Source organism: Bactrocera oleae, chromosome 4, assembly GCF_042242935.1.
Source record: "Bactrocera oleae isolate idBacOlea1 chromosome 4, idBacOlea1, whole genome shotgun sequence".
NCBI lineage: Eukaryota > Metazoa > Arthropoda > Insecta > Diptera > Tephritidae > Bactrocera > Bactrocera oleae.
Genome location: NC_091538.1, coordinates 41,185,572 through 41,205,809, shown reverse-complemented (window position 1 = coordinate 41,205,809; position 20,238 = coordinate 41,185,572). Strand labels below are relative to the sequence as shown.

General features: G+C 34.5%; 1 protein-coding gene across 12 annotated transcripts in view; it reads right to left on the bottom strand.

The window, feature by feature from the left end:
- The window catches only part of Camta (Calmodulin-binding transcription activator), a 133,929-nt gene that overhangs the window by 75,765 nt on the left and 37,926 nt on the right, over positions 1–20,238 (bottom strand). For 2 of the 12 annotated variants that reach the window (XM_036362556.2, XM_036362557.2), the window contains exon 1: positions 9,314–11,366. The exons of 9 other annotated variants lie outside the window; for them this stretch is intronic. In XM_036362556.2, the coding sequence (XP_036218449.2) occupies positions 9,314–10,157 (844 nt within the window). In that variant the 5' untranslated portion in view covers positions 10,158–11,366. Of the gene's footprint in view, positions 1–9,313; positions 11,367–20,238 lie in introns of those variants that run through there. One more of the 12 variants, XM_014231804.3, reaches the window with a different exon arrangement.

Here is a 20,238-nt window from a genome sequence, read left to right as displayed (position 1 = left end):
AAAAGCTACAAGCTTAAATACAAGCACTTTATTCCGATCGTTCAGTTTGCAACTCACCACGCTGATCATTTGTATATATACTTTATAGAGTCTCTGACGTTTCCTTTTGGCTGTTACAAACATCGTGGCAATTCTTGTATGATTTTATTTGACAAGATAACGTCACGAAATTTTACACGTATTATTATCCAAGGTAACGCTACAATATCCGAAGAAATTTTCTTGATCGGATCATTACCCTCATAAGGCTGTTTTGTAAAGTGAACGGTCAAAATCAAGTTTTGTATGGAAACTTTTTTATTTGTGAAGGGTATTCTAGCTTCCTCTTGACAGTTTTGAGAAGGCCATAGCTATAGCATTAACAGTATCAAACCATAATATGATTTTTAGTTATAAACTGCCGCTGCCTAACGGTATAATTTTCCCACATCTTTTCCACTTAATGTCTGAAATGTGATCCCAGTAAGATCAAAGTCAAAAAATTAATGCCGACGAATTTCCATAAAGCAAACTTAGAATTTTAGCAAAATCGCTTCAGTGATATGCGGACTAATATTTATATATGCTTTATACAAGTACATATACGTATATAAGAGACCTCTAAAAAACAAAAAGTAATAGTCAATAAAACAAATTCCGTTTTCGGTTTGTGAAGTCTTTTGTGTTTATAGAAGACAAAGTCAACTGTGAATGGCTCAAAGAGAATTTTTTCATGTCAGAAATCAACTGGGGTTTAAACGCCGGACCATCTAGTAGTATTTAAAAAGGACTGATTGAAAGAGCTAAAAATTTAATAATTCGAAATTTCGAAACAAAGGAAGGCCTGAACTAAAAATCAATCCAATCCAAAACCGAAACCGAAAAAATCGAAACGCGGAAAAATTCTAGAGTTTCAGCAAACTCAAGCAAATATCGGCAAAAATATACTTATTGACTTCTTCTCACAACACATTCTTATTGCTCAGTCAGCAGTTGTAGCAAAGAGAAATCTGGAGAAGAAATGCTCTCGCAAACAGTAATGAAGTAAGTTCTGCAAAAGCTAGTCAATCACTACCGCTATTGACAGTAAAAATATATCAAACTTCATTGTAAAAATTAACCACGAAAACTGCAGGGACGTTCTTTATCATCAAAGAAATTAATTTTGATGTAAGGAGATTAAACTTTAGCCGGAATTGTGCGATTTCCGGATGGCACAAGGTTAATTGCCTTTATATGAGCAGAAAAAGTTATAATCTTTAAACCTTACTAATAACAGTGTGAAAGGGGAAAATTTCACAAGAGCTCAGTGTCCTTCATTAATGAAATCGTAAAAATTTAAATAAACAATTATTTGAAAAAAATTATTGTAAGGAAAGGAAAATCTTGCTAATAATCCACAATGCTTCCTTACTTTTTAGTCTCACGAATAAAACATTTTTCGAGAGTGCTATGTTAAGTCAGTTTAAGATAATTTTGGTTTCCACTGATCGAATTAATTTAAAAAAAAAATGTTTTTAAGTTAATTCTAGGCAGATTAGGTTAAATAAGAGCTCGTGCGTATCACCTCTATAAGCTTTCAAAACCATATACAATACATATGTATATTTAATATTTCTTGAATTCTTAAACATAAGTTCATAAATTCTTTTATTACTTGACAGCAACTAACGTCATCAGTCTTTAGTAATCCGTACAACAATAATAAGGATGAAAGCTATTGATTTCCGTTACTTCCATAAATCCAAAATTATGTAAAATCGCCACGTCACTTGTATTATATCACTAAAGTGGGAAATAAAAATGAAATTACGAAAGGCTCATGCATTTTTTAATCCAACACAAAATAGTTCCAGATCTCCACTCATATGCCACGAATATCCCCTCATGTACAAGCAACAATAAAAGCGAAAATTCATAGATTAAAATAAAAGGCAATGTTAGCCAAGTCCAAAAAAGGTACTGGGACAATCACAAATAGGAAAATAGAAAGAACGCAGGCAACCAACGAATAAGCAATATTTATTGAGTACGTGATCTTTGACAAGTCCTTATGTGACCATTTTGAATTTTTTATTGAACACACGAGGCTTAGCCCAGAAAGTAGAGAAGTGAGCAAAATAGAAGAAAAGCATATGTGTATATGTGAGTGTAGTGGATAAGCGGACAACTCAAATGCGAGCAAAAATCAGCCGAAACAAGCGATTTAGCGCTGCACACACAAAAACACTTCGCATTAGACGGCGACAAAGGACACTCGCTCGCTGATTTAACCACAATGAGCATATACAAATTGGTAACTTACGAAAGTTTCACTCAAATGGCAGACTATCAAAAGGTAAATCAGCCAACTGCTGAGTGGAGCATGTCTGTGTCAAGGTAATTTTTGAAAAGTTAGTGCCACAAACTGACGACTTATTTGCAAAAGATTTCTCGCCAACTGTTACGATAAAGGCGATTTTTCTGATTTTCTTCCGTTTTTTTTTATTTCTTCTTTTCGCCATTTTTTGTTGCTGGTGTGAAGACCATTGGGGAAATGTGTAAAACTTTATATGGATGCCATATGGCTCTATTCCTTGTATTTGACACTTCCTTTCCTTTTCGACACTTGAGCCCATTGCCTTCAAGGAAATCGTAAAATCATTTTTAACAAACGTCCAGCAGCAAGGAGTGTGATTTTCGCAGTTGAAAAATTACAACATTAATTTTTAATTAATATTTCGTGTGAAATATGAGAACCGTCATTGTACAAAGGACACTATCCATGACAAATTGACGTTGAATAGGAAGAATACGACGAGCATGAATATAAAGCTTAAAAAAAGTCGAAGGAGTTACTAAATTAGTTAGGTCGACAATAAGATTAAGAACATAAGGAATACAAAAAAAAAGGGAAAATAATTAGAGATAGTAGAGAGAGAGAGAGCTAGCAGTACATCATTGCTGTACTAAATGGAAAATATGGCTTTATGCATTGTGTGAAGCTTCGAAGCCTTCAAGATAGCCCCTTATTTCCATCTTTAACTCCTCAGTTGCGTAGATCCGTTAAAAATGTGTCATACAAGTATTATATGATGCAAATATTATGTAAAAAGTATAGACAAGATAAAACACGTATGTACAATAAACGTAAGAGCTTTCATTTTCTTTTTAAAGTACTTTTTATAACAATATATATATCTGATTATAACATGCTATGTTTTAGAAATTTACATTCATGTTGACAAATTCAATATCTTGCTGATTTGTCAAGATTGACAATTTTTCATGGTTTTTGCATTTTGCGTCATAACCAAAAAGTTCTTTTTTTGATAATTCGGCAAGATGTCATATGCTCTTGATAGAGCTATTTACAAATACAATATGGAATGGAAGATATTTTACTTTTATGGTTTTTGGTAAACGAAGAGAAAAATTACATAAATATAGATCGAACGCATAACTTAAGAAGTTAACGATTTTTTAGTGATCCATTTTCGTCGAATGATAATACATACGTTTATGTAAAATTTTCGTTTGACCCGTTACATTTTTCATGTTAAATTTGCCGTCGTCTAATTGCTGAACTAGCCATACATAATAACCTCACCCTTTTAATATAATATAAAACGTTCTGGCTGTTTTTAATTTCTTCGTGCACGGATCGTATCAATAACAAGTAGGAAACAAAAATAAAGCAGAAATCAGATGTTTCTGTTTACATTATTTTGTTAACCACAAGTGTGGGGAAAAGCGCTGCCATCTGAAGCATTATATTTTTTTCGAACTCGCCACAGAATATCAAAACGATTTCTACTTGATAAAAATCTTGATAAATTATCAGTACTTTATTAGTTTGTCAACTGGACAGAATAGAGGTTTTGGTTTCAAGAGACCTTCATTTCGAACTGTTTTCTGAGAAGACTATTTCCAAATTATATTTCAATTTAATAATTAAAGTAATTCTTAAGGGCTTCTATTTTTATGGGCAGTATTTAGGGTTATCAAAGTGAGATGGTTTAAAAAGCCTGGAATTGAAAGTGTTTTTGAAGAGTGTTACTACTTTCTCTTTTTATATCGTTTTTAAAGTATTTCTATTATATCGTATGTGAGTATTTCTCTACAACGATTTTATACCCTGAACAGGGTTTGTTAAGTTTGCCACTATGTTTGTAAAATCCAAAAGAAAACATCAGAGACCCTATAAAGTATATATATATATATATATGATCAGCGTGACGAGCTGAGTCGATGTAGCAATATCCGTCTGTCTGTCCGTCCGTGTGTATAAATGCTTGTCCCTCAGTTTTTGAGATATCGATCTGAAATTTTTCACCCGTTCTTTTCTCACCAAGAAGCTGCACATTTGTCGGAACGGTCTATATCGGAACACCATAGCATATATCTGCCATACAAACTGAACAATCGGAATCAATAGCTTGTATGGAAAACTGCTTCATTTGACGAGATGTCTTCACGATATTTGACATAGTTTATTGGCTAAGGCAATAGTGCAATCTTCAAAGTAATTTTTCGATCGAAATCAAGTGCTTGTATGGAAATTAATTCTCTATTAAAATTTCCCGTCTTGTATGACGAAAACATCAGCCCATATTAAATCCTCCATCTGACATTACAAAGGACTTGCAGGTCTATGTATTGCATGACATCCAGCCAGTACAATCTAAGGTTTAGCCAGTATACAAAATTACATCGTCTCGAATTATCGCTTGAAAATAATAAAGTTGATGAGGTGAAAACTTTTGCACGTATTAAAACTGAAGGGACTAACCTTGAAGGCAAAACAGTAGAAAATATATATTGGAGAACAAAAAATATTTGTTTACTTCGAATAAATCCATTTTTTGTTACTTCTCATTTTAATATTTCTAATGTTTGGTCAGCTAAAATTAAAATTAGATAAAAAGGCTCTCAAAGTTAAATATTTTATTAATTTCAAAACACTATGAAATTAGTGCGCTCTCGAGCTTTCCCAAACTTAAAGTCACGCACACAAACACATATACATCGCGAAGTGTACTTAATGAGCGTGTGTGTACGCAAAACGAAGACAAAAACGCGTCTGAGGATAATAACGAACACACAATGAATAGTTACGACCGCTTTGACCGACGACACACAGACACACATAAATAATTATAAACACACACCGGCAGAACAATGGAACGTGTGTTTGCCACAATAAACGGCCCGAACGCCTCAAGGCACGACCGAAATCCGCGTGGCTCTTTCATACAAAAACAGGTGAAAAATCGCTGGCCATTGTTGACTTAGCTCAAGCCCCTTCTCCACACACACAAAACGAAACGAAAAACAATAAAATATTATTGTAAAAAACAAGCACGCACACATGTAAATAAAACATATTACAATGCAAACGGTGAAAGCGGAGGGGGCACCATGTGTCCATAGAAGAGACAAAATATTATTACATAAGGATAATAAAGTGAATGTGGCCAACTGACAAGCAGAATCGCACCACAGTCAAGCGCTGCCAAGAGCCTTAACAAACAATGGCCCCCAATGTTGTTGTTATTTTATTATTTGCATTCTTCTATGTAGGTAAGCACTAAAAAATATAAACTGTGCCCCTTGGCGGTAGTCGTGTACGTAATGTGGAATAAAACAAAAGTGTTGTCGCTGTCATTGCAACAATTGCAGGCACAAATACACAGCACAACAACAGCAATGATGCGAATACATGTGTGTGCGTGAGTGTGAGAAAGCAACACTAACCTCTTGTTGTGTTGCTTTCTCACGCATTTCAAAACATCCATTCAAAACGGAGAAGCCTCAACTGTGCAACAACAGTACATACACACACACATATTAACACTTTGGCATAACACAAGTGCACTTTCAGCGAACAAAACGCGTTTGTCCTTTATTCTTGGGTTCGCTTTCCGCGCCGCCGATTGCCTAATCCTCGATCCTCGCTCGGATTTTTATTGTGCCGTTTGAAGTGTCATGCTAAAACAACAACACGTACAATAGCAAACAACAGGCGAGTGCATGCACATGTATGCGTGTCTGTATGTGTGTGCACGGCACGAGAACACTTGAAATGTTTTAATGCAATAAAAAGCGATTGTAATGAGGCTCATAAATGCGTTTAGAAACGCTTTAACACTCGTGTTATTGGGCGTGTATGACGACTTTCGGGAACACTGTTGAATGGCTTTTGTGTGTTCGGAGCTTTGCGAAAGTCCCAGCTAACTACAGACCCCATTAAAGCCAAAACAGGACAGGAGCAAACATTCACATACACGCATATGCTCACTTACAGTTATACATATGTACAGTTAGACAGGCGAACAAGCAATAAATAGGCATTCCTTTGGTCTTTAACTGCATGAGGGACTATATTTTTACCGACTCAGTCAATTGGTGCGGCAGTTCCAGCTCCAAGCCTTTCGAGTTTTGTGTATTTTCAAACATTTACAGGTGCGAACATTCCGCTTCGTAAGACACACACATGCATACAGACATTCAATTGAAATTCGAAAGCAATTGTGGAAATTAAAAATTTTGTCGAGGGTGCATAGTTTAAACTCTTTCAAAACTGGTCGATTATAAACACATATGTGGAATATATCAGTTTCTAGCAGAATTTTATTAGACAACTAAAAGTACGTAATTAACTGACTCGAACTTCAGATTCAATTTCAATAAGAGAGAAGGTAAAAAAGGTTGTTCGCATGCATGAGTTTAAACCTGATATCAGCTTACCAAGTAATAGAAATCTGGACAATTTTTTGGGTAAGTCTAACAATGACCACTCAGTGGAGCTCAAATTTTATCTTAATGCGCACAAAAAGTTTTTTAGACGTTTTGCGATTATCCAAATTAAAATGATCTCCCAACGACGAAAGTTAAACCGGCTGACCAGCGCTCGAGGATATGAAAATGTCCCTCTGCTTGAAAAACGGTGCAGCAAACTGAAACTAGAGTTTTCAGACAGTTAGTGTGAGAGTCTACTTTTTTCCCATTCGCTTTAAACAATTCATGAAAACGAAAACTGTCCTTACATTCCTATTTCTTCAAAATATCTACACCTATAGACATTCAAGTATACAATTTCTCTGAGTACAGAAGAAATATCTACCAATGCTGATAAAATCTATATGTTCCACATGTCGAGCGAGTTAACATTTTTCGGTGCATTCGACCATACAGGGACCCCTAAAGCTAATACGCAAAATCGTATTTTCTTTCGTTGACTCTTTTGCAAAAATATAAGCCTGACAACACTTTCCACAATTTTTTTGCAATATTTTGATACCTCGAATATTAGCTTTTTTGGAAAAGGGCTATGAATTTTCCTTAATAGCACCTATGGTGGAATATATAAAAAATATCAGCAGAATTCAACCAAATCTTAAAATCTGATTGCTTAAATTTTGCTATTCAATTAATCGAAAGCCTGAATAAATACTTTTATGTCAAATTTTTGAACATGATTTTAGTTTTATAAATTACTTAATTATGTTTCACTAGCTCTCAGAAAATAACTAAATAATATAAGCGAATAAAGTGCGATTGTGCAAATAAACAGATCAACAATGAAATGTAACAAAGCAGTCCCAGTATCAAACACAAACACAAAAACAAAACATGCATTCACATACTTCGAGGATTAATTATTAGAATACACCAACAACACAGACACTATTGCAAGGAAGAGTCTAAGCAGACATAATATTTATACAGAACATGCAATTACATATAGGTAAATCAGATTATACACAATAAACGTATGACGTCCCAAATAGTCTAACGGGACAATAGACAAAGCTCTTTGGGTAGCACACAAAGTTAGGCGAAGTGATGCTCTCTGAGGATGGAAAATGAGTAGCGAGTAAACCGGAAAATATACACATACAGAACGTGGTAGCAGCAATTCGATCCAAAGGATGGTGGATCCACAGACTGATATAGGACATTCACTCGTGGATAGACAGACGACGGGACCTGGCCATGTGACCCAAATATTACGTGGACACGTGTTCGTTAGAAGCTACATCCACAGATTCGATCATGGCATTAGTCTGAACTATCCAACGTGCACAGAGCGCATAGAAGACTCTGAACATGTATTCTTTTATTGACGTCGCTATCTGGAATACAAGGGAAAAACTAAAAACTACACTCGATGGTAGTTTTACGGTCAAAAATTTTACGAGAATCACGGAGGAGACTTCAAATGTCTTGTCTTTGCAACTTTTTGAACTAAGGTCGAACTAGTCAGAAAACCGTCAAACTTTTGCCAACTACGTGAAGAGTTGTTTAGAAAAAGAGAGCGTAGATCAGTCGTTAAATCAGTACGTTTTCAATAAAATGAGAAAATGAGAGGATTTGAAAAAAATCTTAAGTAAAAGTCATTTGTTTGGAACTGGAACCGAATTCTGACAATTGACACCTCATGGAACGTCAATATATAGAGAAAAAATACAATCGGTAACATTTAGGGAAAATTGCAGTTGTAAAGTAATTTATAGTATTGTAGATTGGACATCAGGATATATTTTATATATGACGGAAGAAGATCAAATATTATATATAGCTACTGGGTCGGTTCTTTGAGGTCAAGGAAATAAAGATTATCCATATATACCATGTACAATTAGTTATCAAAGAATTGAAGATTCATACGCCATAAGAGACTCCTAAGTGAATTCAGCGGAGTCCACAATAATATGCCACTAATTTTCTGATTTACAACGCAAAAAAACCTATCCCCCCCTATTCCCTATTAGTCTGACACAACAATTCGATTTTTTATAGCTGACCTCTCTGGCTTCTTTTTGTTTGTAAAATTCTGTAAAACTTTGACTGAATCTTTCCCTTGATTCTTTCTGAAAATATAAATCATATTAAATTTGGAAAATTGAATCGTTGAAATAGTTCTTTTGAATATTATATTACTTTTTGCCAACAACATGCAAGTTTTCAAACATATTCTTATTAGACAGCTCCGTCCGTACATAAGAACTCTACAATATTGTTTACTAGGCAAACAGTTTTATTTTAAAAAATATTAAGCTTTGAGGTCAAGAAATGTTACATTTCTCTCAAGTTTCAACTGCCGACAGATTATACAATCTCGAATAACTGTCATGCAAGATCGAAAGATAAATGAGATTAGCTACTGACGAAGTTACTAAAATATAGTTTGCACTTCACCACTCAACGAACTTTGTGTCGCTTGGCACTTTCTGTGTATGAATACCTTATGATATTCCCATCAATTTTTTGCAAATACCATATAAGATGATTGTCACATTAATCGAGCAACATTTATGTAATCTCTCATCAGCTTATTGGCTATACTTACTTATGTTGAGCGGCATAATGGCGGCTTGCATCTGACTGAAGATCTGGCGATGGTGATGATGGTGATGTGGATGGCCGGGGTGACCAACATGTCCGCCTACAGCCGCGCCGCTAAAGTACAAGTGGTTCTGATGCAACGCCAACTGTTGATGATGATGATGGTGATGGTGGTGATGATGATGCTGCTGTTGGTGTTGCGCGTTGTACGCGTGTTGTTGCAGCTGGTGGTGGTGATGGTGGGGTTGCAACTGATGAAGTTGATGTTGCTGCTGCTGCTGGTGTTGTTGCTGTTGACGGTGATGATGGTGGGCTAGGGGATGTTGCAGCGGGTGTAGATGTTGCTGCTGTTGTTGTTGGAGGTGGTGGGTTTGTTGGGTGTGATGCTGTGGCAAGGCCAAAGCCAGCGAATGGTGGCCCGCAGCTACAGCGCTAGCCGGCAACACCGCTGCGGTGCTGACGTTGCCGTTGCCCACCGACACAGGGGGCGGTGGTGCGGGTGGCAAAGGAGGCGGCGTTGGTGGCGGCGGTGATGTTGCTGAACCTCCTCCGCTATATTGACGTGTAGTTGTTGTCGCTACCGCTGCTGCTGTTGCAGTCGCCGTCGCTAAAATGTGATGATGTGTTGTTGTAGAACGTTGATTTTGTACTGTATTCAAACTGTGTATGGAGGCGTGAACCGCCGATTGATAGATAATACCGTTATTTGACATGGCCGTCATCGACTGGTGGTGATACATCGTCGGTCCGGCGCTGGGCGGCGGTGCTGCGGCCGCAACTGTTGCTGCTGCTGCCATGGCAGCGGTGGCCGTGACCGGTGCCAGCGGGAGCGAGCAATAGCTCGCCATCTGTGGGTTGGTGTGGGTGCTCCGCTATTTCTTTCCTCCTTTTTTATTGTTTTGGTTATGCGAGTTATGTGCTGATATTTGACAACATTTTCGATTTTTTTCGAATATATAACCTTGTCAATTCTGTAAGTTTTTTGACTCAGATGTATAGTTTCCAACTAAAGTGAAATAGTTGCTTTGCTACAGGGTTTTGGTTCTTCCCCTTCATATATAGATTTCATTTAATTTTTTTATTAATATAATCGTAAATACCAATCTGGTATAATTTTCATTGTTTATATAAAGGTCAGAAATATAATTTTTGTGTTTTAAAATTAATTTATTTTGTTAATGAGGTATTGAAATCAAATTGTTAAATACAACTAATTGGTGAAAAAGGAGATAAGAGAACTGGTTTGCACTATATCTTCTATATAACTCATAATCATAGCCATTCTAAGGATAGAACTTTGATACTACCCCTGTACTAACATGTTCCGCTTCAAATTCTCTCCAGGTGAGCTTCGCAAAGCTTTCCGAAAATGTCTGAAACCACGTTGGTAGTAGGTTAATGAAAAAATTTTAGTCTATAAAAAGTAAACAGAAATGAAAAGTCTCAAGTTGGAAGTTCGATGTGGAAAAGAGGCTTATCCATTCACCTAAAACTCATCAGTATATTTAATCATTATCGTTGAATATGTTAGACTATTTTGTTTGAACGCTACACAACCAACTTTTTATTTTCCAGGATGTGTATTTCAATTTTTTTTTTGGTATTGATGAACTTCGTCAGATGATGACAACAATTGAACTATTGCATGAATTATACTTTGAATTGTTTACAAATAAATTGTATTCTGCCGATCAAAGCTTACATCAACTCAAATCACTGTCTTATTCTAAGTCTATTCTTTTTATTCAAAAATTAGGTACTTTTACGTCTCTATGGAGTTCACAAACGCATTTATTTTAACTGTTTTTCTTAGATCTCACTGGTCAAAAGCTCTTCACAATTAATGTGATTTCCGACAAATTACATTTAAGTTCTCCGAATTATTCATTTACAAATTTATTTGTCAATTTAATCACTATATTTATATTAGACTATATTTGCAGTTCTTATCCATTTCTTTGTATATGCTTTCAGTACTATTTGTATAATTTCTGAGCAATTAAATTATCTATTTTCATGGGGCGATTATCGCGGCGAAAATGATGTCTTCCACGTTAGTGAATTAATACTAAATTTAAATGCTTTCGTGAAGAGGCGCTCACTCCACTTTTCGCTCGACACCATTCAACATTTTATCTCAGTTCAAAGAAAATAATCAAGTAACCAAAAAAAATAATAATTTCGCATACATATTTAGTATTTTAAATTGATAATATACATACAGACATGTTTTAGTTGGCGCGATTTATCTTACACATAAATCTCTGGTGGACACAGAAGCATTCCGGCTTCTTGGTTGCATACGTAAGAGAGAAAAATCTTATCGCTTTACAACAACTTCTGCCCTCAACCCATTTATTGTGCTTTCTACTCATGGCACACATACACCTGTGTGTATCCATGTTTTTATTTAATTTATATATAATAAATATGGCTAACATAAGTGCCTCGTCTTTTTTTTTTTGTTATTTATTATTTATACCTGTAGCCATATACACACACACACTCGAATGCAAGAGTTTAAATATTAATTTTGTTTATTTTTGTCGTGGTTTTCTTCTTCTATTATTCCATGTTTACCTTTTTTACAAATTGAGTTGCCGTTGTGTGTTTGAGTGACATGATTGTACTAGAACTAACAAACTATACATTTTCGCTTCACTGTAAGCTAGTTGGGCAATAAAAGCTTAAAAGCTGACTCACTTAAATGTTTTCCTTTCTTCTTCGCAAGAAACATACATTTAAGAAGCGAGTTTTCGGATCTGCGTCGTTGCAAATAAAGGTACTTAATACTAAGTAGGGACTAGAAAATTTGTGGAATGGTCGGAATGGTCGCAGTCCAATTAAAAATGCAAGTAATAAGAATAATCAAATCTATAAATAGGAAGAACAAGTATGAGACGATTATATTATAATACCTTATTAGAGACCTTTTGCTAATATTCATAATCTCGGACATATCCATGGAAAGTTTTTTCATATGCAGAAATATTTTTCAAGGTTTAAACTTGTCCTTGGAGGACCCACCGCTTCGAAAATAATATATTCGTTATATTTCGGATATCCGTAATGTATTCGTACGGGATTTATTGTATATCCACATTTTACCGCGTAACTCTCGGCTACCACGGATTGTATCAGTAATTGTCTTCGATTTGCCAGAATTTGAGAAGTGGTAAATCGAACAAGCAACTTGTCTAAATCAAATAGTTTGGCAAAGAGATAGTGAACGATTTAAAACCTTTCAGTTAAGTATAAGCATACTCTTCCGTATTTAAATATTAATATATTGACAAAAAGCAAAACTCAAGAAAAGCGAGCAGAGAAATGTCGTATCGAAGTCGTGTTAATAAAACCTTTAAGAAAGATGAAGGATTTATCTTTATCTCGCACTTTGAGAAAATGTAATAATAATATTTACGAAATTTGGTTTGTGGAGAGAGAATAATTAACTCTTTCAAAAATTATTTAAAAAAACAGGATTTTCAGATTAAAACTTTTTTCCTGCCTGTGTCTTCAATTTCAAAAAGATAACAAGCAGTGTTTTGTTGATTTTATGAGAAACTCAGTTTCTTAAGAGCTTATGAAACAGAAATACTCGCTTTAACTAAAAAAAATTTATATTAAAAATTATGCTAAGTCTTGCCTAAATGTTTGAGATTTAAAATTTACATTTTTAAGAACACAAAGAAGTTATCTAAGTGCTGTGGTCAATATACACGGTTCAGGCTATGGATTCTATAAAACAAACAAAATACAGGTATATCGGGACTTCAAAGTTTACTTCCAATATGTACTTGGGTTTCTATGAAAGAATCGACCTAAAATGCAGAGCTCCATAGTTCTAAGCAAATTTAAATAGAGAATATTTTTATAAGCGATGCAAAAAAATACATAAATCGGGATAGAAATGGTTCAAAATGTACAAATACACTTAAGCTCCGTATTGAATATGGATGAAAGCATGGAAATCTATATGAAGGACTGTATTTTGGTAACAGATCGATGCTAGTAATATTATTAGGGTTTTGAATTTTTGTCACATTTGTCTCAGCTTCAACAAGTAAAGTTCCATCTAAAAGGAATGCTTTTGAACGCGTGTGCTGAATTGTCGCTTCTCCGGAGAATACCTAATTTTTAACATTTTTTTTGATCAATTGCTCAAAAATTAACTTCTTTGGGCTATTTCGATTTTAGTCTTGCAAGTTATGTTAAATGACTTATCTAGAATTTCTATTCACATACTGAATTCAAATTTAAAATTTAGGATTTTGTTTAAAAAAAAAACATTTTTTAATACTACTTTGAATATTATACTTCGTTTAACATTCGCAGACATGATATTCTACCTAGTCGTAGTTATGTATATAAAGTATATATGTACATATATTCTTCAGTACAGAAGAATTTAACACTCCCCTAAGCAGTGCCGACTGAAATGCCATCACCGTTCGAGGAAAAACACTCACACAGTCGTGATCGTATTTGGTAATAATTATACATTGTTGTTTTTTAATTTAACAACAATTAACAAACATTTAAAACACTTAGGACACCGAAAAATAGACAGATATGTGATAAATACACATAAATACAAAAATTCATAAAATACAAAATATTTACATACCTACATGTGTACATAACTCAGACTTAAGAAATTTTCTTTAATACATACATTTGTACATTCATAACATTTGCTTATGTGAATCACGAAATTTTTTTTCTTTTCATTTTCGAAACTCACAGAGTTAAAGATGCGACAGCAAGTGGCTGGAATTTGATTAGCAATTTTAAATAAAAACAAATCTGCAACACAACGGAATAGTATTTTTAAAAATTTGTATGAAAATAACAGTTGTTGATTTAATGAGTAATAATAAATTTTCCGCAATATTATTTATAATGACATTGATATAACCAACTAACTTTTTAGAGTTATAACGCGAGTTCAAAACCCAGAAGCAGTGCAAGATGCTTGTAATTTGTAATTTGAATATAAAAATACATTTTTGGAACGTTCATGAATTTTTTTTTTTTTGAGAATTTATCAAGTCATGTTTCGTAATAATTATTTTAAGCTTAGCTAAAGTAATCATCTCAAAGACAATTGAAATTAAATACACCAAAGTTTTGGACTTCAGTATAAGACGACGATGGGTCGCGGCTTTGCTTAGTCGGTTGGACGAGAAGAGCCGCACTAAACAAATTAAGCCGTATCCATCAACTCAGTGAATTTGGTAAAAAAAAACCTGATTTCCACCCCAGCTGCCCAATGTCGCTTAAGTTGGAACACTCGGAGCCGTGGAATATATCGCGTCTCATCCGGCTAAGTTCCCTTTTGCTTAGAAGTTTTTGGTTTGTCCACCATCAACACTACCCCAAAGTAACTTTGTAGTATACCCTGTGTTGCTAGCGTTCCAAGACCTGAGATGTTTCCCTAGCGTCCAATGCTTCAACAAATCCAGCTGAAAGGTTTGAAGCAGCTTATAGGAGTTGTGTCCCTAAAAGGTTTATAGATTTGCTGGTTAAAGCAGAAGTCCACTTGCCACTTTCTATTTGTTATGCCAACAATTTCCTCTGAAAAACTGAATTGTAGTCCTTTAGTTTGAAGCAACCTTCTGCGCATGAATTGCTACAGAAGAATAAAGCAGAATTCCTCAAGATCTACTTTTCGCGGTCGCATTGCATATTTAGCGCGAGTTTATCAGCTTTGAGTAGGCTTTGTGTTTTCGTTCCTCAAAATACGAGTCCAATATTTATGCAATAAATACTCTCAGATTACTTTGGACCTACTTTTTTGTCGTGTCTCAGTATGCAGAAGAATGTTGTGTTTAATATCATTGCTGTGTTGCTTGAAAGTTTCAGTTTTTTAATGATGCAGAAAGCGGAAACGCTGAGCATCTCATGTGCAATATTTATTTTTTTGTTGGGAAGACGCGGTAGCTAGAAATTGCGCCATCGTTTATATATTTTTAATAGCTAAGAACAATCCGTATTTTTCACTTTGTAACATTGGTTTGAAATCGTGCCAAAGCACTATCATTTCTTAGTTCGAATTTATAAAATGGAATCACCCTTACATCCTATACTTTCGAAATGTTTATTCGGTTCAACAGCATTCAGCCTTAAATGCATCCATCCACTTATTCCTTTATTCTATCAACGGTAGTCATAACTCTTAGCCCAAAAAAAATATTCTAAGGTCTTTTTCGAAGTCTTATCATCTGCTCTGACTGCCCTGAAAGTTATACTTGTATGAATGGGCTTTTAATAAGCCATTGATAAAATTATCCAGAGAGAGAGAGAGAGACAGAGAGAGAGATGGAAGTGGAAGATCGACTATTGTTGATATCTTATCAAACACTTAAATCCACTTTCTGGCACCATTCGTTTTCAGACGTTGCTAAGTTTCAATGTTATTAAAATAACCATCAAACAGTGTGGGTAAAAGCAGTACTATTTTTTTAAACCAATTTTTTATGTAAAAGAATTTTTCATCGAACAAGAAGATGTCAGAGTTGAAGTCAAAACAGGTATATTTTTTGTTGTTAAGTTTTATGTTGATACGATTATCTCAATATTCTACTTCGTGTTCGGTCATAAATATATCCCCTTCTAGATTATACTAGCAAGAAGTTTAAAAAATAAATGTGGTAAAATATTATACTTTCAAAGAGCCTTTTGCACTGCTTATAATGTAGAAATTTACATAACAATCAAATAATTTATCTTGTTGATTGAACTTTAAAAAACAAATTTAAGAATGAAAGCCTTACGGGATAAGGGGTAGTGAAAATTTTCAAAAAATCGATTATTTTATATTGCACACATATATTAATTATATTGAAATATTCTCTGAAATGTTTAAGTAAATTCGACAAATACTTTTCGAGTTATTCGAAACTATGTTTTTTAAACTGATGACCTAATCTCATACTTGAAGTAACAACTCAAGTTATTCTTTATTCCAAGATAGCCAGAATACTTTCTTGAATCTACGAGAAGTAAAATGCACAACTTTCTAAAATTCTGCATAACTTTCCGCTAATTTAAATAAGCTAGAAAATGGGTTCTTCAACGCTCAAAGGAATTCCTATGTTGGATCTTGCCAGAGATCTTGGAGAAGTGTGCTCCACATTAGAAGGATTCTAAACTTCAAACTTGCTATGATCACCTCCTAAAGACAAAGCGGAAGCAACGATAACTAGTCGTTTGTGTTACTTTGATTAAATAAATATTTTTAATTGAGTGAAACAACCACCCTTTTTAAAAAGTAAAAATTCAAAAGACTATACTAAGAACACGCTTATTTGCAAATAAGACACTACAGTAAGCAGACCGTTATGTTTCTTATCAAAGTTGTCAATTACTTTAAATATACTATATTAGATAGCGATTATCTGACACAGTTTTGCGTTTTAACTAAACAGAAAATTAGTTTTTAGTTTATTTATTTAAGAATATTTTAAATTTTATTTACTTATTTTGTGAACAAGGCGCTGGAGCGTTAAACTTCGGGTGGAAAGATAAATTATTTTTAAATTATTACAAATATTTGTTCCATGAACGGGGTATATTAAGTTTGCACGAAGTAATACCCAGAACGAATCGTCGGAGACCCTATAATATAAATATAATATTATATAATATATAATCTATGATCAGCGTAAAGAGCTACGAGCTGAGTTTATGCAGCCATGTTTGTCCGTCTGTCTGTATATACGCGATTTAGTTCCTCAGTTTTTGAGATATCGCTAAAATTTTGTGCCACATCCTTTTCTCTGTAGCTGCTCATTTGTGGAAATATCTGATATCGGACAACTATAGTATATAGCTACCATACAAACCAAACGATCATAGTTTTGTTCTTATATGAAAAACTTTATTATTCGACAAGGTATCTTCACGAAATTATGTGACATGTATTATTATACAAAAGAGCGGTGTAATCTCCGAAGAAATTATTCTGATCAGACCACTATAGCATATAGCTGCCATACAAGCTGAACGATAAAAATAAAATTTTAAGTTGTGAAGGGTATTGTAGCGGAACAACCGAAGTTAACGGTTTTTCTTCCTTTTTCTTTATTTTATTCAAGAATATTTTAAATTGCATTTACTTATTTTTTAATCAAAGCGCCGGGGCGTTAAGCTGCCGGTGAAAAGAAAAATTATTCTTAAAATTTTAAGCACAGTTTTTGTAATCATTTTATAAATAATTTCGTAAACACATAAGCAAATGTTATTTATTCGTAGTTGGCTAATGTTAACATTTATGATAGACACAGAGATGTTTGGCGAGTCAATAGAATAGCATAGCGTAGAAAACTACACATTTAATTTAACTAGAATTACAACATTTTCAACATTTTCGTAAATTTAAATTTATTAAAGAAAACATTGATACGAAAGATAAACAACATGTAAAATACACAAATATTTATGACTTAAGCACAACATTGAACTCCACAACCAAAATAGAGTCAACACATATAACATATATAGGATTTATGATGACACCAAGAACGACAGCAATAATAACAACATTTAGACCAACATTTAATGGTTGTAAACACATCAAGTTGTTACAGAAAAAATATTACAACACAACATTCAAAGAACATTTTTAGCTTACGACTTCAACGTTTTCAACGAGTGAGTTCAGTTTAATGCTTCGCTGTTGTAGCGTAAATTTTTCAACTTTTCATTACACACATAGTTATTAGTTATGATATTTTTATTCGTTTCAATATTTTTTTGCGACAAGTCGCACAGTGGCGTTTAAAAAATCCACGAAAATTCAAAAGCACAAATCCGTTAACGGTTCAGACTGTGACCGAGCGAGTTTCGCAATTTGCCGTTACTACGACTGCCGCCCGAGCATAACTGAGATGCACACGAACGCGCCAATATTGACTATACTAACGAACAGCAATGCGTCCTGCACGTGAGGCTAGAGTCTAGAAACTAAAATCGCCAAAAGCTGCCAAGCGCCAACCAAGAAAGGATTCGCCGTTCAATTCGCCACACCGAAACACACACACACATACACGCACACAGTTGCATGGGGCTTACAACGCGATTTATGGGTTGTAGCACGTGTGCAAGCGTCTCGTGATTGCATTGCGATTGCACAGAGGGAGATGGCAATAGTGTTGTACAAGGATATAGCTTGACATCGACCAACGGAATGCGAAGCAGCGGATTGCCAGCGTGTTAGTGTGGTTTGGGGCTGGTTTTCGTGCACGTTTTGTTGCTCATTTGCTTTTATTATTATTGTTGTTGTTGCAGTTGCATAGCTTTTGGCGCTGTGCATTATGTAATTGCTTTATTAATATTATTGTATAAGCAATTGAAGCATTTCTAAATTCTCTCTTCTCTTTATGGGTTACCTCTGAAGCAGAGTTCTTTAAACTGTTATTCTCAATTAATATCACATTATTGTTTAAAATATAGAATTCTTTATTAAGATATATGTATATCGAAAATTAATTATGTAAAAGAGAAAAGTATAGCTTCGATAAACACGACCACCGATATTTATAACCTGAACATTCCTAGGTTTATATTCGGCCAATAACTATTAACTCGGCAGCAGTTCTCCAATTTTTTTGGAACCTCCTAAATAAAATATTTTAATTTGATGAGTGAAGTTAAAACAAACGAAATTCTGGATATCACTTTTTCTTTCCAATAATATAGTTCTCATAGCACGACTAGGTGAGATGATTTAAAAATCAGATATGTTTCTAGAGGCAAGAGCCACTCTACTGGATAGAAAAAATTAAGAGGCTTCGTGCTTAGATATACGCAAATATTGATAAACATTGTAAATAGTGCTTGCATGCTCCTTCAAACTTTTTAGCTTTCTGAGAGCTGTTTATTTATCAAACAGATTTACAAGAATTTAAAAATTTTATTTTTTGAATAATATAAATTATTAATATTATTTACAAGAAAGACTCACACAAATATTAAAATATTGTGAGAAACAGTAAACTTTGTTTTCCTAATTTTCCCAGCAGAATTAATTGTCTTAGAACCAACTCAAATATACATATATAAATTGTCTGCAATTCGTAAATCGAAAAATTAAAATTTAATCCAAAATTAATTGGTAAATACGCACTTCAAGAAATTTCATTATTTATATTTATTTATGTATATATTTAACAAAAATATAATTCATTATTTGGCGCTTAAACAATTTAAAAAAAAAAAGTTACTCATACGCCTACGCACTTTCGCACCGAACACAGTACTAGTTATAATCAAACAAACCCATCCACACATATACACTCATATACATGAACTGCCGGCCGCTTAAGACAGCCCACTCCTGCCTTTTTAGCCAGTACTTCGTTTAGCTCCTTTTTGCACATTCATATTTTGTGAAATCTAAGCAGGTTCAGGGGTGGCTTTTAGCGTCCTGCGCATTGGCCAACAGGAAAGTGCAAACGATAACTGACCATGTAGTTGTTGTTGGTCGTTCCTTGCTACTGCATGAAAAAGCATAGGCATATAGCAAAGATTAGACTAACAACAATATTTTGGGCACCACCTTCCCCACAACAACAATGGATGAACACAAGTGTCCAAACGCCATCAAACAAGCGACGGAGCAACAACAACAATAACAATGCATAATAACAACAGCAACAATCGTGATTTGTACGATAACATGGCAATAACAATAAAAGCAACAGTGTTGCCACCACTACAACCACCCAAAGAAACAAGAACAACAAGTGTCACGAGGCACGTGGCAAAGTTGTTGACAAACAAAGTTCTCGCTTTCTTCGTGCACATGACTTTACCCTCTTCACTGTTTTTTGCAGGTGGCAGCGGCATTTCCTAGGATGGCAGTTTGCGCGCCTTTTCGTCCTTAGTGGAATTTATGTGGAATGCCGCGCGAGCATGTGGAATGTG